This window comes from Saccopteryx bilineata, chromosome X (assembly GCF_036850765.1).
Source record: "Saccopteryx bilineata isolate mSacBil1 chromosome X, mSacBil1_pri_phased_curated, whole genome shotgun sequence".
NCBI classification, from domain to species: domain Eukaryota; kingdom Metazoa; phylum Chordata; class Mammalia; order Chiroptera; family Emballonuridae; genus Saccopteryx; species Saccopteryx bilineata.
The window spans coordinates 78,668,677-78,694,844 of NC_089502.1; the positions used below are offsets into that span (position 1 = coordinate 78,668,677).

Here is a 26,168-nt window from a genome sequence, read left to right on the forward strand (position 1 = left end):
GGTGAGGACAGGTAGGAGTGCTAGTGAAGCCACCACAGAATGCTAGTTATGGAATCATGGGAGATTTAAAATAAACCGAATGTGCAAGAATTTGGAGGTGGGGCAGGGGTCACTGGAAGGGAGGTGCTGAAGAGGGAAAATAAACTGAAATGAAACACACCATAAAAATTGGCTAAAACAGGAAACTCTAAATGGTATAGAAATCACATTGCAAATGGAAAAAACGGTTTCAGGTGACAGTCTTATTTCATTATTATGTGGTTCAATAGAGTTAATGCTATTCTTAAACTCTGACACTAATAGCTTGAATTTCATAATCATTCATTCATTCAGCAAATATTTTACTGAACCTCTACTATAGCGTAAGCATAGTTCTATTTGTTCAAGCCATTGTTCAGGACAGAAAGGTAAATAACTTGAACTCTATTTTGGAGGAACTGAGTTTGTATAAGAGAAGACATAAAGAATTAGCAATATAAAACAATATATAATTACATATCAAATCAGCAATATAAACAATACAGGTGAGCAGGGGAGAGAACGCATGGGCTGGAATGGTCAAGGCAAATCTGCTACTCTTGGAACTTGAGCTTGTGGGTAGAACTTGGAGATTCAAAAGGGAAGAAGAAAACAAAACTAAGTTAGGAAAGAGTGATGCCAAATCAGGAAGGTGGGCACAGTGAGACACGTTTGGTGATCATTAGTAGAGTAGACTAGACAGCAAGTTGTGAAAGAGAAGGCTGGAGAGAAGAGGTGAGGCCTCTTTGAGGTGGGCCTGAAAGATAGGATAAAGAGTATGGACTTTACCGTGAAGACCCGTTTGTCAAAGTGTGGCCCATGGAACAGCTCAACTTGGGTGCTGTTAAAATGTGGATTCCCAAGTTCCATACCAGATCTACTAAATCTGAACAACTTGGTGGATATGGCCCAGGAATTGGTAATTTAACACAAGTTTCCCTAGGTCATCTTGATATACATTTGACTTTGAGAACCATTGCTATGGGCCAACGGTTAGCAAATCAAGTGGATATATAGTAAATATTTTAGCCCTTCCAAACTTCAGGATCTCTGTTACATTTTGTTTTTTCTTTGCAGCCTTGTAAAAATATAAAAATCATTCTTAGCTCACTGGCCATACAAAAACAAGCTGTGGGCCAAATGTTGCCCTTGTTATAGGTGATAAGGAGCCTCTGAAGATTTTGAGCAAGGCTGAGTTTTTCATTGGCTGAGGATTCAGATATTCAGTAGACATTGTTGTCAAAGTATTATGTTCATTGTTTTTAACCCTCTGTCTTCTCTCTGATATCCTTTAATTTTCTGTCATCATCGCATAATAGCATCCATCTCAATGAATGCCCTGGGGAGGTTTCCCCCACAATTTCTTTCTTCTTTTCTTATTTAGGCAGCAGAGTCCACCTTAGCCTCTGTCATATACTGTTCTTTCTCTCTTTTATGTCTTGATTATGTTCATCTGTCTCTCAAAATCCCTAGAAAAAGGGAAATAGCAACTTCTGATATGAGGGATGGGAGGAAACACCCTTAACTAATTTTACTGGGTAAATGTTCTTAGATCAATAGAAATATGTGCCACCCACAGGATTTGTTAAAGAAACAGAATGTGGGTAACTGTCACTGAAGCTCTACATTGAAGATGTACAGTACATAGTATTATACATAGGAAGGCTGGATACATACTTTCAGTGAAGTCTTCTAAGAGGAAATTAATGGATTTAAGGCCAATGTTAAAGATTCTGCTGCTATTAAAAGTTAAGAGAAGATGCCTTGGATTTGTGTGTGCAGGGCTAAATATTTTAACAATACAAAGAAAGTGGCACAGATTCTGATCACTATGTGCATTGGCATCCCTATTGGTGAAAAATTCAGAATGTTATTTCATCATGCACCCATTCTAATCTTGAGAGAAACATCAAGACTGTCAACTCTAACTGCAGATTTCACTGAAAACATATGGAAGTAACCTGAGGGAGGTTACGGAGCACTGGAGTAAATGTTAGGTAAGATTTCCACATCTTAACATTCTTTACTGGGGAGCTTTGCTACTGCAGGAGAGAAGAGGAGAAATCAGAGAAATCTGGTATTTTAAAGCAGCAGCCTCATAAGCAAAGGAGAAATTGAATCAGTTAAAATATTCTCTACTTTTAGGATTCTCAGTTAGGAAATTTTCAATTGCAACAGGTATTTCACCTTTTACCAGCTGCCTAGAAGATTTTACTGACAAAAACCTGTTGTCCTAGCAGCAAAGCACCCTTGAAAGTGAAGGGCTTACCGTCTCCATGGTGCAGATCCAAATCCACATAGAGAATACGGTCAAATTTCCGTCGCAATCGTAATATTCCCAGGACAACATCATTGAGATAACAAAAACCAGATGCTTCATCTCTGCAAGAAAATAAGTTGCTACAGCCAAAAGCCAAAAGCAATCCAAGGGAGAGTCTTTACAGCCAAGGATCTAACCCTTGAGATCTATTCCCTTACAATTTCCCCTTCTTTTTAGGAAAACAAAAATCCACCTACAAAGATTGTATAATAAATGCCTCAGAATTATCAGGAAATGAAGGGTTTGGTCAACTAAATATTCAGGTTGATTGGTAACATTTTCCATTCAGAATCCCAGATTTTCAAAGAATTAGAATATTATAACTATATTCAACAAATTATTAATTATTCAGGACTCATTAATAAACTGTAGTAGTACCCTAGAGTCATCATAATGCACACTGATTATCACTTACAGTACTAAAAAGCTAGCATCTAGAGGGGGACTTAAAGATAAACTTGCTCAGCCAGATGTAGAAGATTTTGGAGACTGGATTCTCTGTATTGACCCTATGACATAACCTAAACAGTGTGTTTTTTTGTTTTTGAGTAAGTCTTGGCACTTGTTGCTCATAAAAGCTAAGTGCAGAATTTGCAAATGTATAACCTCCTGGGCAGCACAATCTGCTTATCTTTCTGTAAATGTAATTATTGCAATGGAGACTGAAATAGCCTATTCTGAAGTTATTTTGTTTCCTTCACTAAAATTGTATTCATTGACAATATAGATGTCCTTTAACTATTTTGCAATTGATTATACTTTGTTACTTTAAGCTCTTATAAATATTAACCTACTCTTTTATTATGCTTCCATTAAGCCTTGTTGAATAGGTAGAAAAGATTATTTTATCATCAAAAGTATAGTACAGGCCCTGGCCGGTTGGCTCAGTGGTAGAGCATCGGCCTGGCATGCAGGAGTCCCGGGTTTGATTCCTGGCCAGGGCACACAGGAGAAGCACTCATCTGCTTCTCCACCCCTCCCTCTCTCCTTCCTCTCTGTCTCTCTCTTCCCCTCCCGCAGCCAACGCTCCACTGGAGCAGCGTTTGCCCAGGCACTGAGGATGGCTCTGTGGCCTCTGCCTCAGGCGCTAGAATGGCTCTGATTGCAGCAGAGCGACGCCCCAAGATGGGCAGAGCATCGCCCCCTGGTGAGCATGCCGGGTGGATCCCAGTCGGGCGCATGCGGGAGTCTGTCTGACTGCCTCCCCATTTCCAGCTTCGGAAAAATACAAAAAAAAAAAGTACAGTACAATTTACAATTTATATTTAGAGCCTCATCCTAAATGCTTAAGTTTCTTTTGTTTCACTCATTTCAAATATCCAGCTCATTTTTTTTCTAATTCATTCCTGATATTTTACTTGAAATGGAATTCTAGGCCTGAGCATCATTTAAAATGGCATCTTTACTACTATGAGATTTTAAGATCTTCCTAGTGCCTACACAATGCATAAACTTCATGAAATCTCTTCTAGTATAATGTTTTATAATCTGAACAATGCCCTGGGTTCACAGGATGAATCAGTAAGACAGGTATACTGGTGAGTAGGAAGTTGGTAAAAATATCACTGGACATTGATTTTTGCACATAAAGGTGATCTCAGTGATCACCTACCAAAACGATAGCTTGGCCTTAGGTGTGCAACCAGAATAAAACTAATTAGAGAAAAATATTTGTTCATCCATAAATTTTCTATAAAAAACTGTTGAATAAGTGACTTTGAAAGTGACTTGGATGCTATTTTCCAATTCTTAAAAGCTTATCTCTTATAAGGCTACTGTCTTAGCACATTAAAAAAGAAATAATTTGCCTTCTTACTGAACATCAATAACTTCTGGTTAAGTGTTAGGCAAAAAGAGAAGAGAGGAGGGGGAGGAGAAATAGAAATCAATACAAGACATAGTTCCTTTCCTCAGAGAACCTGTGATTAAGTTCTAGAGATCAGTCATAAGCACAGAAAAACAAAACAAAACAAAAAAGGCAAGCAGACATGGTATGGCATATAAAGAAGAACACAGAGAAATTTAATAGACAAAATTGACAAAGCAGAGTCATTTCATTACAGTTTTAAACTTGTATGAGCCTTCTAGAAATATAGAAGTCATGCAACTAAAAATCAGAAATGGTTAAGATCCCTCCCTTTAGTGTTCTGAGAAATGGTTAACTGCAAAGGACCACATTGACCTGCTATATTCGCAGGGAAGAACCATCTTCATGCTGCCTCATGACTCCCATATGACTCATGGATGACTTCTTTGTTTACCTATCTCTATAAAACTCCTGGATCCTTTTCTTTTCTTTGAGATGTTCTTCATTAATGAACATTTTCCCTATGGCAGTAGCCTCAATAATGATAATGATGATGATGATGTTGTCAGGAATTCAGAAAGGCCTTTGTATATAATATTTTATTAATATTTTCTTAAGTTAAAGGAGCTCAATTCTCATTTATAGAAATAAATAAGTGCTTAAATGGAATGTTTCCAAAATTATCAGACAATAATAAAACTGAACTTTTAGGACTTCTGATATGTTAAAAAAAAAAGTATTCATATAAAAGCAAATTCAGAGTGATGTCAGAGGAATGACAGTGTGAGAGGTTTCTCTTATAGTTACAACAATTTGAATGGCTATAATTGAACAAAGGATTCTCTGCTCTATACAAGAACACATCTGAGAGATCTGTGCATTAGAACACCTGAGGGTGGGTGAGTTGGAGCAAGCAAGGGAGGAGATAAGGGAGAAGAGCAGAGATGGTTGCCACAGATGTAGCCGGAGCTTGCTGTGGGTCTTGGGAGAAGAGAGGAATCAGGTTGCCACTGGCAGTCCCTTGAGCCCAGACGAGCAGAGAGATACAGTGAGAATTCCCAAAGAAGTGGTAGGTAGGTGCTATGGATGAACCCAGTGAGCTGGTCAGAGATAGAGCACAGAGGTGTGGCTGTGATTGTCTGGTGGCTGCCATATCCAGACACAAAAACAAAGCCATGGAGGCTGACCCCCTCTCCACACACACCCAGAGCTAACAGCAGATACCAGAAGCAGTGGTATCAGTCAGTGTTGGGCTACAGAGCATATTATCTGCAGCCCTGAGAACTAGAGAGGCAGAAGTATTTTTCCCAGAGTGGCATAGGGCACATTGTGGCTAATCCCAGTAACAGGAGTGAAGATACAGAGGTAAAGCAGCTGAGGTCTTGCAGTTGCCACTAATGGGGGAAGAACAAAGCCACAAAGGAACCAGCTGGCCTCTTCCAGCTCATCCGCTACCCCTTGCACTGCTGCCAGAGTCTGGTTGAAGGGGAAAGTGCTGGGATTTCACAGGTTCAGAACCCCATTGCCCACAATATTCCCCAACAGAAGTGGTGCCCTGAGACTGAGGCGATCTGGTTGCAGATGAGACACCCACCTTCTCAGGGAACACACAGCATTTTACACCATACTACAGGGTTCTAAGAGCTAGAGCAGTATGAGAGAAACTAAGAAACTTGCACTTCAGAGCCACCTACTGGAAAACAAAAGAAAGACATTAAACCAACCTACTAAATAGAGAAATGTCACTCTTTAAATTAAAAAAAAGTAAATTTCATTTTCATAGATGTATAAGGAAGAGAAATAATCCATCAGATTCCATGAGAAATCAAAGTAATGAGGCAGCTCAGAAAGAAATCAAAGTAATGAGGCAGCTCAGAATTTCTCTAGAAAATAAACTAAAAGACATAGATATATGTGATTTAAATGATAGAGAATTTAAGAGTGCAGTTCTGGAAAAACTCAATGAGATACAAAAAACCAACCAACAAACAAAAAACAAACCCACAAATAGGCAGTTTAATAAAGTCAGAAATAAAATCCACAAACAAAAGGAGTACCTAACCGAAGAGATTGAACCCTTAAAAATGAACCAAATAGAAAATCTAGAGATGAAAAACTCACTATAAGAGATGAAGAATGAACTAGTTAGCTTAGGCAGTAAACCTGACCAGATGAAGGAAAGAATTAGTGATATCAAAGATAGAAATCCAGAAATGATGTAGAAGGAATAGACAGAGAATGAGAGTGTTTTTTTTTTTAATCAAAGAACACTACAAAAACTATCTGACTCTACCAGAAAAGAGCAAAATAAGAGTAATGGGTATTCCAGAAAAAGAGAGAAGGGAACAGAGAGCCTTTGCAAACAAATAATTGATGAGAACTTCCTGAACCTATAGAAACAGCTGGATCCTTATCCAAGAAGCAATCATAACATCTAATTATTTCAATCCAAAAAAGCCTTCTCCACGGCACATTGTATTAAATCTATCAAAAATTAATGACAAAGAAAGAATTATTAAGGCAGCCAAGGAAAAGAAGACAGTAACATATAAAAGAAATTCCATTAGATTATCATCAAATTTTCAGCAGAAACCCTATAAGCTAGTATACAGTAGAATCAAATATTCAAAGTATTGAAAGAGAGAAATTGCCAGCCAAGAATAATATATGCAGCACAGTTATCATTTAGACATAAAGGAGAAATATAAAGACTTTTTCAGACATGCAGAAACTGAGAGAATTTACCACTACAAGACCACCATTCCAGGAAATATTCAAGGTGATTATTCTGCAAAAAGACAAAAGGATACAAAACTATATTGCAACCCTTTTTCAGAATAGTGTATTATATACTTGAATATAACATAAAGGTTTAAGGAGATAAAAAAATTAAAAAGAAGAAAATAGCTATTATGATTTGGAAATGAAATCACAGCACAGGTAGGAATAATTTATGACAACAAAAACAAGAAACAAATGGGGTTAAATATCTAAATTTGCAAAGGGAAATGGAGATAAGATGCATTCAGAAGAAAAAGTACTACTGTATACACGAAACTTTCTTTTACATAACCCCAATGGTAATCACACAAAAAGAAACAAAACTGAACTAAATTATAGAACAATCATCCTGAAAAACCAACTGAAGACTAGCTGAAGAGAAGTCTGCCCAGTAACTAAAAATTTACAGAAGAAGCCACATTGAGACAGATTGCTGAGGACCAGTCATAGGCAGTGTCTTACACTGTCCTGCACCAGAGTACCTGCAAAGAGGTCCAGAACTGACACCCAGTGGACAGATTCAGACAACATCAGATCAGGATCCAATAAGCTTCACAAGTGGCATATCCAAAGGGAGATACTAGCAGGCACCTAACCCTGCTGAGGTGAATTCTGCTTCATGTAGTCAGCACCTACATAGCAGCTAGTGTGTCAAGGTCAGGGTTGAGCTTCACAGTCAGTCAGCCTGAGGGTTGATCACATACAGAATGTGTCAATAGCAACGACTCAATTACAACAGGAGAGCTCAGATAACCCATACAAGGGACATCCCTAGAGCAACCAGCTCAGGTGATCAAGGAGATTGTAGCAATGGATCCCACTAAACACATACTACATAAGACCACCTCATCAAAACTAGGAGTCAGAGCAGATCTATATAAGATACAGAAACAAACACAAAATGGGGAGAGAAAGAAACAGGCCACACATAAAAGAACAGGAGATATCTTCAGAAAAAGAGTTAAATAAAATGGAGGCAAGCAATTGATCAGATATAGAGTATGGGTTATTAGGATGCTCAATAGCATGAAAAAGAAAAAAAACATAAAAAGGACCAGTAACAAAGCTGAAGGGAAGGAAGGAGGAGGATGCTATGGGGAGGGGGGTAAGGGAGATGTTGAGGGGAATATGGGGGAGGGGGGATGCATTCATGGTAACACTAAAATCTATGTAAACACAATAAATTAAAATCAATTAAAAAAAAAGGACCAGTCATAAATGAACGATAAAATATTTGAAATGAAGAATACATTGGAAGGAATAAACAGTAGTTGGATGAAGCATAGGACTGAATCAGTGATTTGGAAGACAAGATACAAAAGAAACACCCAATTAGAGCAGCAAAAAAAAAAAAAAAAAGAATGAGGATAGTTTAAGGGTCTTTTGCGACAATACAAAGCATAACAACATCCATATCACAGGGGCAACAGAAGGAGAAGAGAGCAAGGGATTGGGAACCTACATGAAGAAATAATTATTGAAAATGTCCCTAAACTGGTGAAGGAAAAAGACACACAAGTCCAGGAAGTGCAGAGAGTCCCAAACAAAATAAACCTGAAGAGGCTCAAATCTAGACACGTCATATTTAAAATGGCAAAGGTTAAAGACAAATAAATAATCTTAAAAGTCACAAGAGAAAGACAGTTAGTTACCTATAAGAAAGGTCCCATAAGACTGTCAACTGATTTCCCAATAGAAACATTTCAGGCCATAAGGGACTGGCATGAAATATTCAAAGTGATGGAAATCAAGGACCTACAACCAAGACTACTTTGCCCAGCAAGACTATCATTAAAAATTAAAGGAGAAATAATGAGCTTCTCAGACAAGCTAAAGGAGTTTGTTACCATCAAACTAGTATAACAAGAAATGTTAAAGGGCCTGCTTTAGGAAGAAGAAGAAGAGGAGGAGGAGGAGGAGGAGGAGGAGGAAGAGGAGGAGAAGGAGGAGAAACGGGAACATAGTTAAAAGAATAAAATGGCAATAAACACATACTTATCAGTAATCACTTTAAATGTAAATGTTTAATGTTCCAATGAAAAGACAGAGTAGATGAATGGATAAGAAAATTATATATATATAATTTTATACATATATATATATATATATATATATATATATATATATATATATGCTGTCTACAAGAAAGACTCACTTCAGACCAAAAGATATACATAGACTGAAAGTGAAGGGGTAGAAAAAATATTTCATGCAAATGGAAAGAGAAAAAAAGTTGGGGTGGCAATCCTTATATCTGATCAAATAGACTTTAAAACAAAGGCTATATATAATAAAAGACATATAAATACACTATATAATAATAAAAACATCAGCCCAACAAGAGGATATAACCTTTGTAAACATTTATGCATCCAACATAGAAGCACTTAAATATGTAAAGCATATCTTGATGGACATAAAGGGAGACATTGACAATAATAGTCAAAGTAGGTCATTTTAACACCCCATTGACATCAATGGATAGAACTTCTAGACAGAAAATGAACAAAGAAATGGTGGCCTTAAGTGACATATGAGATCAGCTGGATTTAATTGATAACTTCAGAGCATTTAACCCCAAAAGAGCAGAATATTATTTTCAAGTACACATAGAACATATTCTAGGATAGACCACAAGTTAGGACACAGACAAGTCTCAATGAATTTATGAAGACTGAAATCATATCAAGCATCTTTTATGACCATAAATGTATAAAACTAGAAACTAATCACAAGAAAAAAAAATGAAAAGCACACAAAGACACAGAGGCTGAATAACATGTAACTAAACAATGAATGGGTCAACAATGAGATAAAGGAAATAAAAAGATACCTGAAAAGAAATGAAAATGAGAACACAACAACCCAAAATCTATGAGACACAGTGAAAGTATTCTTGAGAGGAAAATTCATAGCATTACAAGCCTACCTCAAGAAATAAGAAAAATCCGAAATAAACAATCTTATTTTACACTTAAAGAAACTTCAAACAAACCCAAAGTGAGTAGAAGGAAGGAAATAATAGAGATTAGAGAGCAAATAAAAGATATACAGACTAACAAAAAAAGATACTAAAGATCAATGAAACCAAAAGCTAGTTCTTTGAAAAGATAAAGATTGGCAGATCTTTAACCAGACTCAAGAAAAAAAAAGAGGACTCAAACAAAAAAAATCAGAAATGAAAAGAGAAGTATCCACTGACACCAAAATAATACAAAGGATTGTAAGAAAATATTATAAATAACTATATGCCAACAAATTGGACAATCTGGACTAAGAAGATAAATTTCTAGAAACATACAATCTTCCAAAACTAAATCAGGGAGAATCAGAGAATCTGAATAGACAGATTACAACTAGTGAAATTGAAGCAGTGATAAAAAAAAAAAAGAAGAAAAAAGAAAAAAACTCCTAACAAACAAAAGTCCTGGACTAGATGGTTTCACCAGAAACAGGCACTATAAAGAAAGACAATTGTAGGCCAATATCCCTAACGAACACAGATGCTAACATTCTCAACAAAATATTAGCAAACTGGAATCAGCAATACATTAAAAAGATCATCCACCATGATCAAGTGGGACTTATTCTGGGGATACAAACTTGGTATGATATCCACAAATCAATAAATGTGATATATCATGTAAAAAAAAATGGAGGATAAAAATCACATGATCATATCAATAAGTGTAGGAAAAGCATTTGATAAAATCCAGCATTTATTCATGTTAAAAACTCTCAGCAAAGCAGGATTAGAGGGATCATTACTCAACATGATAAAGGCCATCTATGACAAATATACAGCCAACATCATACTCAGTGGGCAAAAACTAAAAGTGCTTTCCTTAAGATCAAGAACAAGACTATGATGTCCTTTTTTTTTTTTTTTTTTTTTTTTTGTATTTTTCCGAAGCTAGAAATGGGGAGGCAGTCAGACAGACTCCTGCATGCGTCCGACCTGGATCCACCAGGCATGCCCACCAGGGGGCAATGCTCTGCCCATCTTGGGGCGTCGCTCTGCCGCAATCAGAGCCATTCTAGCGCCTGAGGCAGAGGCCACAGAGCCATCCTCAGCGCCCAGGCAAACTTTGCTCCAGTGGAGCCTTGGCTGCGGGAGGGAAGAGAGAGACAGAGAGGAAGGAGAGGGGGAGGGGTAGAGAAGCAGATGGGCACTTCTCCTGTGTACCCTGGCCGGGAATTGAACCCAGGACTCCTGCACGCCAGGCCGACACTCTACCACGAAGCCAACCTGCCAGGGCTGATGTCCATTTTTGCCAAGCTTATTCAATACAGTGCTGGAAGTCCTAGCCACAAATACAGACATGAAGAAGAAATCAAAGGCATCCAAATTGGAAGGAAGAAGTAAAACTCCTTATTTGCAGATGACATGATACTGTATATAGAGAATCCTAAAGATTCTACAAAAAAACTATTAGATTTGATAAATGAATTCAGTAAGGTAGAAGAATACAAAGTAAATGCAATATTTAGAAATTGTTGGCATTTTTATACACCAATAATAAATTATCAAAAAGGGAAACTAAGAAAACAACCCCATTCTCAATTGCTTCAAAAAGAGTATAATACTTAGGAATAAATTTAACAAAGGATGCAAACAACCTGTACTTGGAAAATTATAAAACACTAAAGAAAGAAACTGAAGAAGATACAAATAAGTGGAAGCATCTATCATGTTCATGGATAGGAAGAATGAACATCATTAAAATGTTCATATTACCCAAACCAGTCAATAGATTCAACACAATTCCTATTAAGATAACAATGGCATGTTTCAAGAACTAAAACAAATATTCCAAAATTTTATATGGTGTCACACACAAAAAAAAACCCCAAACAAATAGCCACAGCAATTTTGAGAAATAACAAAGTTGGAAGAATAATAATACCTGATATCAAACTGTACAAGGCCATAGTAATCAAAACAGCATGATACTGGCATAAAAACAGACACACAAATCAATGGAATAGAGAGCCCAGAAATAAACCCACATCGTTATAGTAAGTTAATATTTGAGAAAGGAAGAAAAAACACAGAATGGGTTAAAGATAGTCTTCAATAATGGTGTTGGGAAAATGAGACAGATACATGCAATACAAATGAAACTAAAACCACCAAGTTATATCTTACAAAAGAATAAACTCAAAAATGGATTAAAGATTTCAATGTAAGACTTAAAATAATTAAACACCTAGATGGAAAAATAGGCAGTAAACATTTTCATAGCAATATTTCTTCTGATATACTGCCTTGGGCAAGGGAGAGAAAGGCAAAAAAACAAATGGGACTACATCAAACTAAAAAGTTTTGCACAGCAAAAAAAAACCCCAAAACATAAAAACAAACAAACAAAAAAAACCAAAACAATAACCCAGCAACAAAATGAAATGGCAGCCCACCGAATGAGAGAACATATTTGCCAATGATACATCTAATAATAAATTCATATCCAAAATTTATAAAAAACTTATGAAACTCAACACCAAGAAAACAATCCAATTTAAAAATGGTAAAAGGATCCATTCTCCAAAGAGGACATAAAGATGGCCAGTAAACATATGAAAAGATGCTCAATGTTAATAATCATCAGAGAAGTGCAAATTAAAACCACAATGTGATATCACCTCACACCTGTCAGAATGGTGATCATCAGTAAATCAACAAACAACACATGTTGGTGAGAATGTGCAGAAAAGGGAACCCTTATGCACTGCTGGTGGGAATACTGTGGAAAGCAGTATGGAGTTACCTCAAAAAATTAAAAATGGAACTGCTTTATGACCCTGCTGTCCCACTTCTGGAAAAATATCTGAAGAAACTCAAATAACTAATTTGAAAGAATATATGCACCTCTGTGTTCACTGCAGTGTTATTTACAATAGCCAAGATGTAGAAACAACCAAGGTGCCCATCAGTAGATGAGTGGATATAAAAGCTGTGGTACATTTATACAACAGAATACTACCGAGCCATTAAGAAGAAGGAAATCTTACCTTTGTGACAGCATGGATGGATCTGGAGAGCATTATGTAAGTGAAATAAGCCAGGCAGAGAAAGACAAGTGCTATATGATTTCACTTACATGTGGAATCTAATGAACTAACAAGCAAAATAGATACAGACTCATAGGTAGAGAACAGGCTGACAGCTGTCAAGGGGCAGGGCTTGGTGGCAGTGGTGGAGGTAATGAGCACAAAACAAAAAAGAAAAAACTTATGAACAGGGACAACAGTGTGGTGATTGCCAGCATGAGGGAAGTAGTAGAAGGTAGGAGGGGAATGGTGAGGGACGGAGACTCGACTTGGGGAGGGTGAACATACAATACAGTGTACAGATATGTTGTGGATTTGGGCACCTGAAACTTGTGTAGTAATTACGTTAACCAGTGTCACCCCAATACATTCAATAAAAAAGGAAAAAACTAAAACTGAGGCACATAACTTAAAAAAATAGAAAACAGAGAAAAAGAAAGCATAGGATACCACCAAACTAAAACACAAACAAAAGGGAAAACAAACAATGGAGACACAGAAAACTGGAAAACAAAAGATAAAATGGCTATAAGAAATCCTCATACATCAATAATCACTTTATTTTAATTTTCTATTGAGTTTATTGGGGTGAGACTGGTTCACAAAACCATACAGGTCTCAAGTGTACAACCCAACAAAGCATCGTCTGCACACCGCAGCACGTGCCCCTCACCCAGAGTCAAGTCTCTTTCTGCCCCCATTCATCCACCTCTGCCCTCTTCCGCCTTCCTCCATGCCCTTTCCCTCTGGCTCTCCTCATACTGTGGTCTGCGTCTATGTGTTTTATATATGTGTGTGTATGTGTATGTATACATAAATGCACAAACACACATAATTTTTCTTGCTTAATTCTTTCACTTTTTTTTTACGCAGCCCCCCAACCTCCCTCCACTCTGAGAGCTGTCAACCTGTTCTGTGTATCTGGGTCTTCTTTTTTTTCTTGATGAGTCTGGTTAAAAGTTTGTCAATCTTGTTTATGTTTTCAAAGAATCAGCTCTTAATTTCATTGATCTTTTGTATCAGTTTTTTAGTCTGTATGTCATTTATTTCTACTCTGATTTCTGCAATTGCCTTCCTTCTGCTCATTTTTGGGTTTGTTGTTCTTTTTGTAAGTTCTCTTAGGTGTCCAAGGTCACACAATGAGTAGGTGATTCTGCGTTTGAATTCTGGCTAATCAGCCCACAAGCTTAATCGCTTTGTTAAACAATTTTGATTTCATTCTATCAATGTCAATTATTATTTTTTTATTTCTTGTAATTTTCTCCACTTCTTCTTCATGCTTATTTCCCTTTTACCATTTCAATTGTATAATGTTGGTGAAATAAATCTATTTTGTCAGTTTTCTGTTACTTCTTAACTTGCTTCTCTCCATTTACCACTTAACAGCTTTTTATTTCTTCCTATTTGCCTCTATACCCTTTGCCATTTTCTGATTTCAATTTAAGAGTTTTTTGGTTAAAAAACACATTACCACATATCCTTCTAGTAGCAATTTTTCCATCTAAAAATCTCCTAACTTTAATCATTTGAACTTTCAGGTTATTTGCATTGGGAATAAATGGATTTTTAAAATTCTCCCTTCCCCAAAGCAAGTAATGACGCAGGGCCAAATCTGCACAAATTGACTTTGCAGCGGTTCTTTTTTCTATAAACCAAATTTAGTTAACTGACCTAACACCTTTAGATGCAGAATTTATACAGGAATATGTGTGAAAAAAAAGATTAGGTCAAAAGGCCCTTCTTGTTAATAGAAGCAAATCCATTAACTGTGTGACAAAACAAAAACTGTTATCCCGGAAATAAAATAAATGTGACAGCACCACAATTCTTTATAGTTCCTACTCTCTCCACACCATTTGATATAATGAGTCACTACTGATGACAAGTGAAGGCTTGGGAGAGTAGAAATAAGATAATATTTGCCTGAAAATGAATCAAGAGAACTGACTATGAATTCATTATAGTGAAAAGTGCCAGAAGGCCACTTTTAGCGTCCATAAACAATATTTCCCTTTGAAAAATGATGGCATACAAGGTAAACTAACGGAGAAAGTGTAAAGTAGTTCTATTTACCACCAAGAATCTTAATTTATACACAGAACCTATCACTTACACCACAAAAGAGTCAGAGTAGTAAGTGGGTCCCTGAAAATTGCTGCAAGGTGTCATTTTGCTGTTTCTAAGCTTCTTTAGCACATTTTCCCCCTCAGATGACATAGGTAGAATTTTCCTTATCTAAAATATGGTTTTATTCAGTAAAGGTAAAGTATAGGTTATTAAATCAAAATCTTTACTTGGTTAGTGATTTATACATATTATTATATTATATATTATATATAATAAATATATTATATTATATATTATATTATATTAGCCAGTACCCAGTGTGTACCCCAAGTTTAGGCAGTGTCCACTATCTTCAATGATCTGAACTGGTTAGAATGGAGTGTGCAGAAACACTGTACACAGTAACTCTAAAATAGCAGCATATTAAACAGGTCTAGTCTACTGTGCTTACTAAGGCAGAAATATACAGATATGTTTTTTTAAATTGTTAAGGAATACGTATAAAACAACAGAAGTCTGTCTGTTATAACTTTCCCCTAAAACAGAAAACTCAGTTAACTAGTCTATTCCATCCCTGAGCATTCTGGTAAAACAAAAATATCACTCTTTACTTTAAACACTAATTTAATTAACTTAAAAACCTTAATGGTTTAGGCAGCAATATGGGGTTGAGGAAATAAATGTACTCTCTTCCCCCACACAAAAAGCAACATTTTAAATTTCATTGATGGAAATTGTGCCTGCTCAATCCTTCTAGTTAAATAGAAAAAGAAAAAAACAGTGCTGGCAAAGCAGGCTATCCTGGGCATAATATATATGTATTTGTATTTCTGCACTTGGTCCTGACATACATAAGATGAGTGTTTCAAAAGCTAAAAACTTTATATGCTTGCATCCCCAACCTATGTAATTAACCCAAGTATTTTGGCCGCAGTTTATATTAGATATGGATAGGAACAAATGCCATTGTGGTCAGCGAAATGATGAAAACCTCTGCCAAATCGGGAGAGAAGAGAGAGAGATAGAGAGAACTTGCTTTTAAAACGCAGGAAATACTGTTAGACTTTCTGGCCTCTGTTGATGCAAATATAGATTAATTTGTGATAATACAAAAAACATATGGATGCTCCTCAAATATCCTTTTGGCCATAGGATTAAATTTTTGAACATACTTTTTACACCTTATCTGCAAACAAATGACTTGCTAAATTCTGAAATTTTATTCACAATTATAGTATGCATATATTCTACTCAATTATCTTTCACCTGAGAATTGTGACTTCCTAGAAAATGGTAATTATTTCCATTTGATATAAAAATAACTTTAGTAATTTACCTCTTATACAGTACTTATAAGAAGGTGTCATGCTTAAGGAAGTAAAGGGGACTTGCTGGTACTCATGTATGCTTGAACAAGGTTTGCAATCTTTTTGGCCATGGCTAGAGAATGCACCCTGAAACATAACATTACTACTAGTCCCCAATAGCAACATGGCCCTCCTGATACCTCAATCTCAGGCAGTCTGCATAAGAGGAGACACTCTATGCAATCAACCTGCAGGAAGGTGCTGAGGACTCGTTTTATGCTGTTTCTCTGTCCTAAGGGTTGTGGATAACACAAGATGTCCTGGATCCTGCACATGAGGAATTTACAGTTGAGTTGAATCAAGCTTTAAGAAAAGAGTAATGCCCATTTTAAAAAATACATAAGATGTTCATAAGTAAATAAGATTATATAGTATATATGATGCCTGCTTCAACTTCCAATCACCTAACTCTAACATGAAAGCTTTCTCCTAAGGTTCAGAGAAGATATAATCTCATTTACTCTCATTAGATCCATGAGAAGTAGGGGAAGAAATGGCTATTTCCCTTTTACAATTGATAAACAAAAATCATTTATGTTCCAGGTTACTAAAAGGACTGGCTGCACACTGCACAGCCTCTAATAGTCCTGTGTTTCTGTCACTGTTCCCTCCTTGATAACACATTTTATACTGTTCATTATAACTTTCTATAGCATGGTTCTGACAAGATCACTACCCTGCTTAAAACCCCTCCATGTGTACAGGAAAAAAAGTTTCTGTAGCATAGTTTGCAAGATAATTCTGCAATTATCTTGTCCATAATTCCTCCATAATTCTGTCCTTGCCTGTTTGTTCAAACCTGTTATCTTACCATTCCTCTCAAGTAGCCACAACTTAACCTCATTAAACTTTTCTCCCTATCCCAAACACAATATATTCTTCAAGTCTCTGGAGCTTTGCACCTATGTAGTCTTAGATGTAGAATGACTTCTATCCCCTCTGTCTGACAACTTCTTACCCATCCTTAAAGATCTGGCTGTGAAGGTGTCTCTGAAGTTCCACTTTCCTTTCCCAGGCAGAATAAGTTGATTCTTTTTTGGAGCTTCATCAGTTTATTCAAATCTCTACCATGGTCCTTAATCAAACTGGCTTGCAATAATTACTTCATGTATTTGTCTCTTCCACTAGACTACGAATTCTCTGAGAGCAAAGACTATATCTTAATCACCTTTATACCTTCAGTACCTAACAAAGTACTTGGCACATGATCAGTTCTGAAAAAAATATTTTAAATAATTATGAGAATGGTGAAATAGCCAAAGAATGGAGAAAAGCATTTATATTATTTATCTTGAATAAAAGAGGGAAATAACATTCACATTTTATATTTACAAAGTTAAGAGGGACAAATATATGGTGATGGAAAATGATTTGACTTTGGGTGATGGGCACACAACACAATGAACAGTTCAAATTCAATAGAAATGTTTACCTGAAATGTATATACTTTTATTGATCAGTATCACCCTATTAAATTTAATTTTCTAAAAATTACTTTTAAAAGTCAAATGTAATAAGCTAGAAAAAAATTGGAATAGCTCACTAAAAAATGAACTGGTCAGTACCCAAATCAGGAAACATTAAAGTCCTGTAATTCATTGCTCAACCTCCCCACCTAGAACAAACAAACACATAGGATAACAAAGCATGGATTTATGTAGAGGCTGGCCATGGATCTAGAGACATGCCATTAGGTTTTTTTTTTAAGCTAACCTAGGGAGCTTTGCATTAATATGTCCAAAATAAAATTAGATGTGGCACTGTTGTTTGGTAGATACAGTTCAAAATGACTTGGATCAATTGGCAAAGCGGGTGGATATCATTGGTGTGAAGTTTTTTTGGTTTTTGTTTTTGAAGTTTAATTTTGAAACACAGAAGGTAATTTAGTGATGTCAAACAAGGAAGGTAGAAGACATGATGTAAGGTAATATTTGAGGCAGTTCTGAGTACTGCAGCATAGCTCTATAGACTGCTGGGAGGCTGCACAAATCATTTTGATGTGTAGTATCAAGAGAAATATATGAGATAAACGGCCTCTTCAACCTGTAACTACTGTGTCAAACCAATGGACAAGCTTTAAATGTACAAAGAACCATTTGGTGGTAGGTTTGTCTTTGTAGTGAAAAGCACATACATAAATGGTGATTGCTGTCAGTAGGGTCATCCTTAAATATTAAAGACGGAGCTGCAAAAACAGCATGAAGAAATATCAAGACAGTGAATTCCTAGTCACTGAGCATGTTCAGACATAGATCAGATTAGTAGTTTTTAAACTTTCCTTAAGCAGCAGAATGGTTTTCTCCAAGTGAAATTTTATGTGGATTTCTAATATATTAGACAAAGTCAGCACTCTGGTTAAAGTGTGAGTAGGGCAGACACTTAGGGGTCTAGAACACTATATATTTAGCCATCTCTTCACTTTCTGTAGTTGCCATTGAGGCATCTCCAAGGAATTCCTGGGATAGATGCTGTGGAAAGGTTTCTATACAAAGAGAGGTTAGAATAATTATTTCCAGTTCTTTCTCATTCTAAAGCTATATAATATAATAAGCCTCTCTTTAATATTTAAGATCAGTCAGGAAATAAGGATTTTATTTTATTTATAGAAGAGTCCAAGAGGGCAACACAAATAAATAAGGACTTGAGAAACAATCCTAATGAGAAATTATCTATTGGGTACAGGTAACAAAAGAGTTTTCTCTCTTCCTTCCTTCTTCAAAATACACTCACTCTGTTCTACATTCTGGGAATAATGATAAACAGATAATACAGATAATAGCAGAATGTACAGATAATGATCTCACAGTGTATGTGTGGTGGGTAGGGGTATATGGAAACAGATATAAAATACAAAAAGAAACAAACAGGGTATTGTGAAAAGCAATATTACAAAAATAACACACAGTAATATGATAGAAAGTACTAGAGGTGGGAGTGTGTGGGGGGTCACTTCAGACAAGTTGTTCAGGAAAGCTTCTCTGAGTAGATGATATTTAAACAGAGACCCAAAAAGTGAAAAGAAACTCACCCATACTGAGATGGAGAAGTCGTCCAGGCAGAAAGAACAGCATTGCAAAAGCTCTGAAGCAGGAAAGAACTTCCTTGGCCTATCTGAGAAGCTGAAAGGCCAGTGTGGCTGGAACACAGTTAATGAAGGAGAGTGGTACAAGATGAGTTCTGATGGGAGTAAATCACAGGGGCCATTACAAGGAGCTTGGACTTTATTCTCAGTGAGATGGGAAGCCATTGGAGCAGAGCAGGGATACAATCTGATTTAAACTATTTTTTATTCTATGAAGAGATAGTGTGTAAGTGATCATTAGCACAAGTCAAAATGGGCTAAATTACATCAGGAGAAATTTGGTAAGACAAGAAATTCAGGAATATTATTGCCAAGAAAGATTGAAGAGGTTTATTAAATGGTATAATCCTAGTTTCTTGGTATGATTTAACTAGTCAGAAAGATGATTTCTTTAGCCTTCTTACAGCTGTCAGCTTTAACAATTCACCCTTGATGTTACCGTCACTTAGGAGAGCAGAGACTTGAGTCTTCTGACACTCAAATGTTCTTTTCACTGAATCAATTGCTTCTAATTGCTTACAGGAAAACATTGAAAGATGGCAAAAGGTAGAAATATGGCACTTTCTTTCTCAAGGGCTCCTGCATCTTCAACTTTTCTCTGTAAGAACCTGTATGAGTACTTACTTATTAGTTAATTTACCATGGTTAACTACTTTACTTAGTTGGTTTCCTCCTAGCATCTGAACTCCAAATCCCAATCTTAATCATTCTGCTCAACCGTTTTTTTTTTTTCTGCTCCCAAAGCTAGATGACCAAGAACTATTGAAACACACCATGTACCATATTTTTTGCTCCATAAGACACACTTTTTTCCCCCAAAAGTGGAGGGAAAAATGCCCATGTGTCTTATGGAGCAAAACATATGGTATTTTAACACACAATTTGGTTTAGAATTTTTTTTTTCTTATTTTCCTCCTTAAAATCCTAGCTGTGTCTTATGGTCAGGTATGTCTTATGGAGCGAAAAATACAGTAACTGCAGGTGTACACCATTACACACTTATGCTTCCTGATCACAGTTTGGTCTTCAAAGCTGTAATCACTTCTTTGTAATTGTCTCTTTCTTGTGCCTTACAACAGATACTAAAAACTCACCTCCTGTTCAAAATTCCTTCTCATTCACAATAAAATCCAAAGTCCTACCATGGTCCACAAGGCCTTGAATGATATGTCAACTTCTCTGACTTCTCCTGCCTCTGTCCCTATTACCCACTTTGCTCCAGCCATACTGGCCTTCTTACTGTTATAATAAACAGCAAATGGTGTGTGTGTCCACAGTTATGTGGTTTGCTTTTGAGGAACTGCCAAACTGTTTTCCAAAGCAGTAGCACCATTTTACATTTCCAGCAGCAATGGATAAGGGTTCTGATTTCACTCTGTCCTCACCTGCACTGGTTATTACCTATCTTTTTCATTCTAGTCATCCTAGTGGATGTGAACTGATACCTCCTTGTGGTTTGGATTTGAATTTCTCTAATGCTCAATGATGTTAAACATCTTTTCATGTGCTTTTCGCCATTTGTATATCTTTTTTGGATAGACATCTATTCAAAATCTTGGCCCATATTTTGTGTTATTTGTCATTTTATTACGAAATTGAAGTGGACATTATATATTCTGGATGCAAACTTCTGATCAGATATATGATTTGCAAATGTTTTCTCCCATTCTATTGATTATCTTTTCATATTCTTGATAGTTTCTTGAAGCCCAAATGAATTTAATTTTGATGAATTCCAACTTATTTATTTTTATTTTATTGCTTGTGCTTCCAGTGATATATCTAAGAAGACCCAAGTTAGAAAGATATAGTCTTGTGCTTTCCTCTGAAAGTTTTATAGTTTTAGCTTACACTTAGTTCTGTAATCCGTTTTGAGTAAATGTTTATGTATGGTATAAAGTAGAAGTCCGAATTCATTCTTTTGCATGTGGATCCAGTTGTCCCAGCACCATTTGTTGAAAAGACTATTCTTTCCCTATTGAATTGTCTAAGTACCTTTGTCTAAAAACAATTGACCATAAATGTGAGGGCTTATTTCTATATTCTAAATTCTATTCCATAGATATAAATATCTGTCCTTATGCCAATATCATGCCATCCTAATTGCAGTGTGAGTCCTCCAACTTTGTTCTTTTTCAAGATTTAGGCCCCTTGAATTTCCATATAAATTTTAGGATCAAGGTGTCAATTTCTACAAAAAGTCAACTGGGATTTTTATAGGGATTTTGTTGAATCTATAGATCATTTTGGGAGTATTGCCATCTAAACAATGTTAACTTTTCTGATCAATGAACATGGGCTCTCACTATACATTATTATTTGATTCACAGTTATAAAGAACTAATGTATAACAATTTAAAAATATGAGATCAAATAAAATTATTTTACAACTTTACTGAGGTATAATTTAGAGACCATAAAATTTACCCTTATTAAGTATACAATTCAGTGATTTTTAATACCTTTACTGAACTGGGCAAACATCACCATAATCCAGTTTTAGAATAGTTTTATCCCTCTTGGTGGGATAAAATTCCAATAAAATTCCACATTACTGTTTACATTTAATCCCTATTCTACCCCCAGAGCCAGGCAGCCACTCATCTGCTTTTTGTCTCTATAGATTTGTCTTTCTGGATATTTCATATAAATTAAATTATACAATATGTGGCCTTTTCTATCTGGCTTCTTTTACTTAGCATTTTTGTTTTGTTTTATGAATAGAGTTTCTTTTTTTTTTAACAGTTTTAGATTTACAGAAAAATTAAGCAGATGGAAACATCTTATATTAGCATGGTACATTTGTTACAATATTGATACATTATTATTAACAGAAGTCTATAGCTTACATTAGGGTTCACTTGGTATTGTATAGTTATTGAGTTTTGGCAAATGTATGATATCATGTATCCATCATTATAGAATCACACAGAATAGTTTCACTGCCCTAAAAATCTCCTGTGTTCCACTTAATTATTCCTCCTTTTCCCTCCAAGCCCCTAGCAATCACTGCTCTTTTTACTGCTTCTATAGTTTTCTCAGTCTTATATATAGCACTATGCATTTAAATTTTCTCCATGGCTTTTTGAGGCTAGAAAGCCTCATTTCTAAAAATTTCAGCTTTACTGTGGTATAGCTAACACATAATAAGTTATTTTAAGTGTATATAGTGGTAATTTGATATACACTGTGAAAGGATTGCTCCCATCTAATTTACTCTCCATCACCTAACATATTTCTTTCTTTTTATTATTTTTCTTTCTTTTTTTTGTTGTTAAGAATATTTCAGTTCTACTCTCTTAGATAATTTCAATTATACACTATAGGATAGCTCATTTTTTATTACTGAATATTATTCTCTATGAATGTAACACAGTTTGCTTTATCTATTTACCTACAGAAGAACATTTTGGTTGCTTTTAGACTTTGGCAATTATAAAGCTGCTATAAACATTTATGTGCAGGTTTTTATATAGATAAAGTTTTCAACTCAATTGAGTAAATACCAATGAACATGATTGCTGAGGATACTGTTTTGGAGGTTCATCCATGTTGCAGCAGGTATCAATATTTCACTCATTTTTAAATCCCTGAATAATAATACCCCATTATATGGATATACCACATTTTTCTTGATGCACTAGTTGAATTTGGATTGTTCTCACTTTTAGTTATTATGAATAACCAAATAGAATAGAACAGAATAGAGCTGATATGAACATTCACATGGAAGTGTTTGTGTAGATATATGCTTTTATTGCTATTGGGAGAATTGCTAGAATTGCTCTGATGAATTTATGTGTACCTTCCTAAACTCTTAAACTGTTCTCCAAAGTATCTGTAATACTCTGCATTCCTATTAGCAATGTATGAGGGTTCCTGCTTCTCAACATCCTTGCTAACATTTATTGTCTTTTTTATTACAGTCATCTAGTGGGTATGTAGTGGTGTCTCATGCTTCTAATTTGTATTTCCCCAACAACTATTGATATTGAGCATATTCTTATATGTTTATTATCCATATTTTTTGGTGAAATGTGTATTGAAATTTTTTGCCCATTTTTAAATTGGGTTGTCCATCTTATTATTGAATTGTAAGAGTTATTTGCATGTTCTGGATATAAGACCTTTATTGAATATGTAATTAGCAATATTTTCTATATTTATCAGTTGTCTTTTCATTTTGATAATGGTGTCTTCTGATGTACAACTTTTTAATTTTGGTGAAGTCCTGTTTATCACTTTTTTGTTTGTTTTATGGATCATGCTTTTGTTGTTGCATACAAGAAATCACTGCCGTATCAAGGTTTTGAAGATTATTTTCCTACATTTTCTTCTAAAATTTTTATAGTTTTAGCTCTTATATTTAGATCTATCCATTTTGAGATCATTTTTATCTATGATATGAGGTAAGGGTCAACATTCTTCTCTTTGCATGTTCATCTCAATTGTCCCAGAACCACTATTGCACATCACCATACAGTTACAAAGGCTTTAAAAAGAAGTGCTTTCCTAACTCATTTTTTTTATTTTATTTAGAAAATTAAATTTAACAGGGTGACATTGAACAATAAGAGTACACAGGTTTCAGGTAAACATTTCTATAGCATTTGAACTATTGATTATGTTGTATACCCATCATCCAAAATCAGATCATTTTCTGTCATCGTATGTTTGTCCCTCTTTACACCCTTCCCCCAAGCCCTTCCTCATGGCCCCTCCCTCATCTCCCTCCCCCTGGTAACCACTTCACTTTTATCTATGTCCATAAGTCTCAATTTTATAACCCACCTATGTGTGAAATCTTTATTTTTAAATTGTCAAACCTACAAAAAGAGTTGAAGGAATAATATAACAAGCAGTCACATATTTTTCTTTTTCCTTCCTTCCTTCCTTCCTTCCTTCCTTCCTTCCTTCCTTCCTTCCTTCCTTTCTTCTTTCCCTCCTTCCCTCCATCCTTCCTTCCTTCTTTTTGTATTTTTCTCAAATGAGAAGCGAGGAAGCAGACAGACAGACTCCCACATGTGCCTGACTGGGATCCACACGGCATGTCCACCAGGGGGCGATGCTCTGCCCATCTGGGGGGTTGCTTCGTTGCAACGGGAGCCATCTAGTGTCTGAGGCGAGGCTAGGGAGCCATATTCAGCACCTGGGCCAACTCTGCTCTAGTGGAGCCTTGGCTGCAGGACAGGAAAAGAGATATAAAAGGCAAAAGATTTATGCAATCTGAAGAGAAACGAGAGTATGGAAAAGAGATATAGAGAAAGGAGAGGGAGAAGGATGGAGAAGCAGATGGGCACTTCTCCTGTGTACCCTGGCCGAGAATCAAACCTGGGACTTCCACACACCAGGCCGACACTCTACCACTGAGCCAACCGGCCAGGGCCAGCAATCATATATCTTTCATCTACCTTTATAAATTCTTATTAATTTCTCATGTATATTCTCTCTCTTTCACTCACTTTTTGCTGAGCCAATTGAAAGTAAATTACAAATATGATGACACTTCACTCTTAAATACTTTAGTATGCATGAAGCATCTCTAAAGAAAAAAAAAAGTCTTCCACATTATCACACCTAAAAAAGTCAACATTATTCAATAATATTATCTAAGTCTATATTAAAATTTACCAAATTATTTTAAACATGCCTTTTATATCTGTTTATGATTTACCCCACAATTTGGAATCCAGTCATGGTTGACTCGCTACATTTGATTGTTAGAGCTCATTGTTCTCTTTCTATCTACAATCATTCCTCCACTTTCTTTTATTTTTCGTGATAATGGCTTTTTAAAGTGTATAGGACAGCCTGACCTGTGGTGGCGCAGTGGATAAAGCATCAACCTGGAAATGCTGAGGTTGCCGGTTCAAAACCCTAGGCTTGCCTGGTCAAGGCACATATGGGAGTTGATGCTTCCAGCTCCTCCCCCCTTCTCTCTCTCTGTCTCTCCTCTCTCTCTCTCTGTCTCTCTCTGTCTCTCTCTCTCTCTCTCTCCCTCTCCTCTCTAAAATGAATAAATAAAAATTTAAAAAAATAAAGTGTATAGGACAGTTGCCTTGTTGGATGTTCCACACTCTAGGTTTGTCTAATTGTTTCTTCATATTTAGATTCAGGTTAAACTTTATTAAAATTTGTTAGTTCATTTTGTTCATTAGGTTTTACATGTAAGTGAAATCATATGTACTTGTCTTTCTCTGACTGGCTTATTTCACTTAGCATAAACTCTCCAGGTCTATTCATGTTGTCACAAAAGTAAGATTTCCTTCTTTTTCACAGATGAGTAGCATTTCATTGTATAAATGTACCACAGCTTTTTTATCTACTCATCTACTGATGGGCACCTGGGGTGCTTCTAAATCTTGGCTGTTGTAAATAACACTGAAGTGAACATAGGGGGCATAGATTCTTTTGAATTAGTGTTTTGGGATTCTTCATATCTATTCCCAGAAGTGGAAACACTAGGTCATAAGGCAGTTCCATTACTGATTTTTTGAGGAAACTCCATAATGTTTTCCACAATGACTGTCAAGTTAAACTCTTTTTGGCAAGAATATTTCATAGATGCTCTGCAATTCTCAGTAAATCACATCAGGAGACACAATGTCAGGTTGTTCTGGTATTGACAATGCTGGTTATAATCACTTGTTTAACCTAGTGACTGTATTTCCCCCT

The 26,168-nt window shown here is 35.9% G+C and overlaps 1 protein-coding gene across 11 annotated transcripts in view; it reads right to left on the reverse strand.

Moving 5' to 3' along the window:
• The window catches only part of HDAC8 (histone deacetylase 8), a 290,590-nt gene that overhangs the window by 215,902 nt on the left and 48,520 nt on the right, over positions 1-26,168 (reverse strand). For 10 of the 11 annotated variants that reach the window (XM_066249900.1, XM_066249904.1, XM_066249902.1 and 7 more), the window contains exons 5-6: positions 19,440-19,547; positions 2,288-2,400 (exon numbers count right to left, since the gene is read on the reverse strand). In XM_066249900.1, the coding sequence (XP_066105997.1) occupies positions 2,288-2,400; positions 19,440-19,547 (221 nt within the window). The remainder of the gene's footprint in view (positions 1-2,287; positions 2,401-19,439; positions 19,548-26,168) is intronic. The other variant, XM_066249901.1, reaches the window with a different exon arrangement.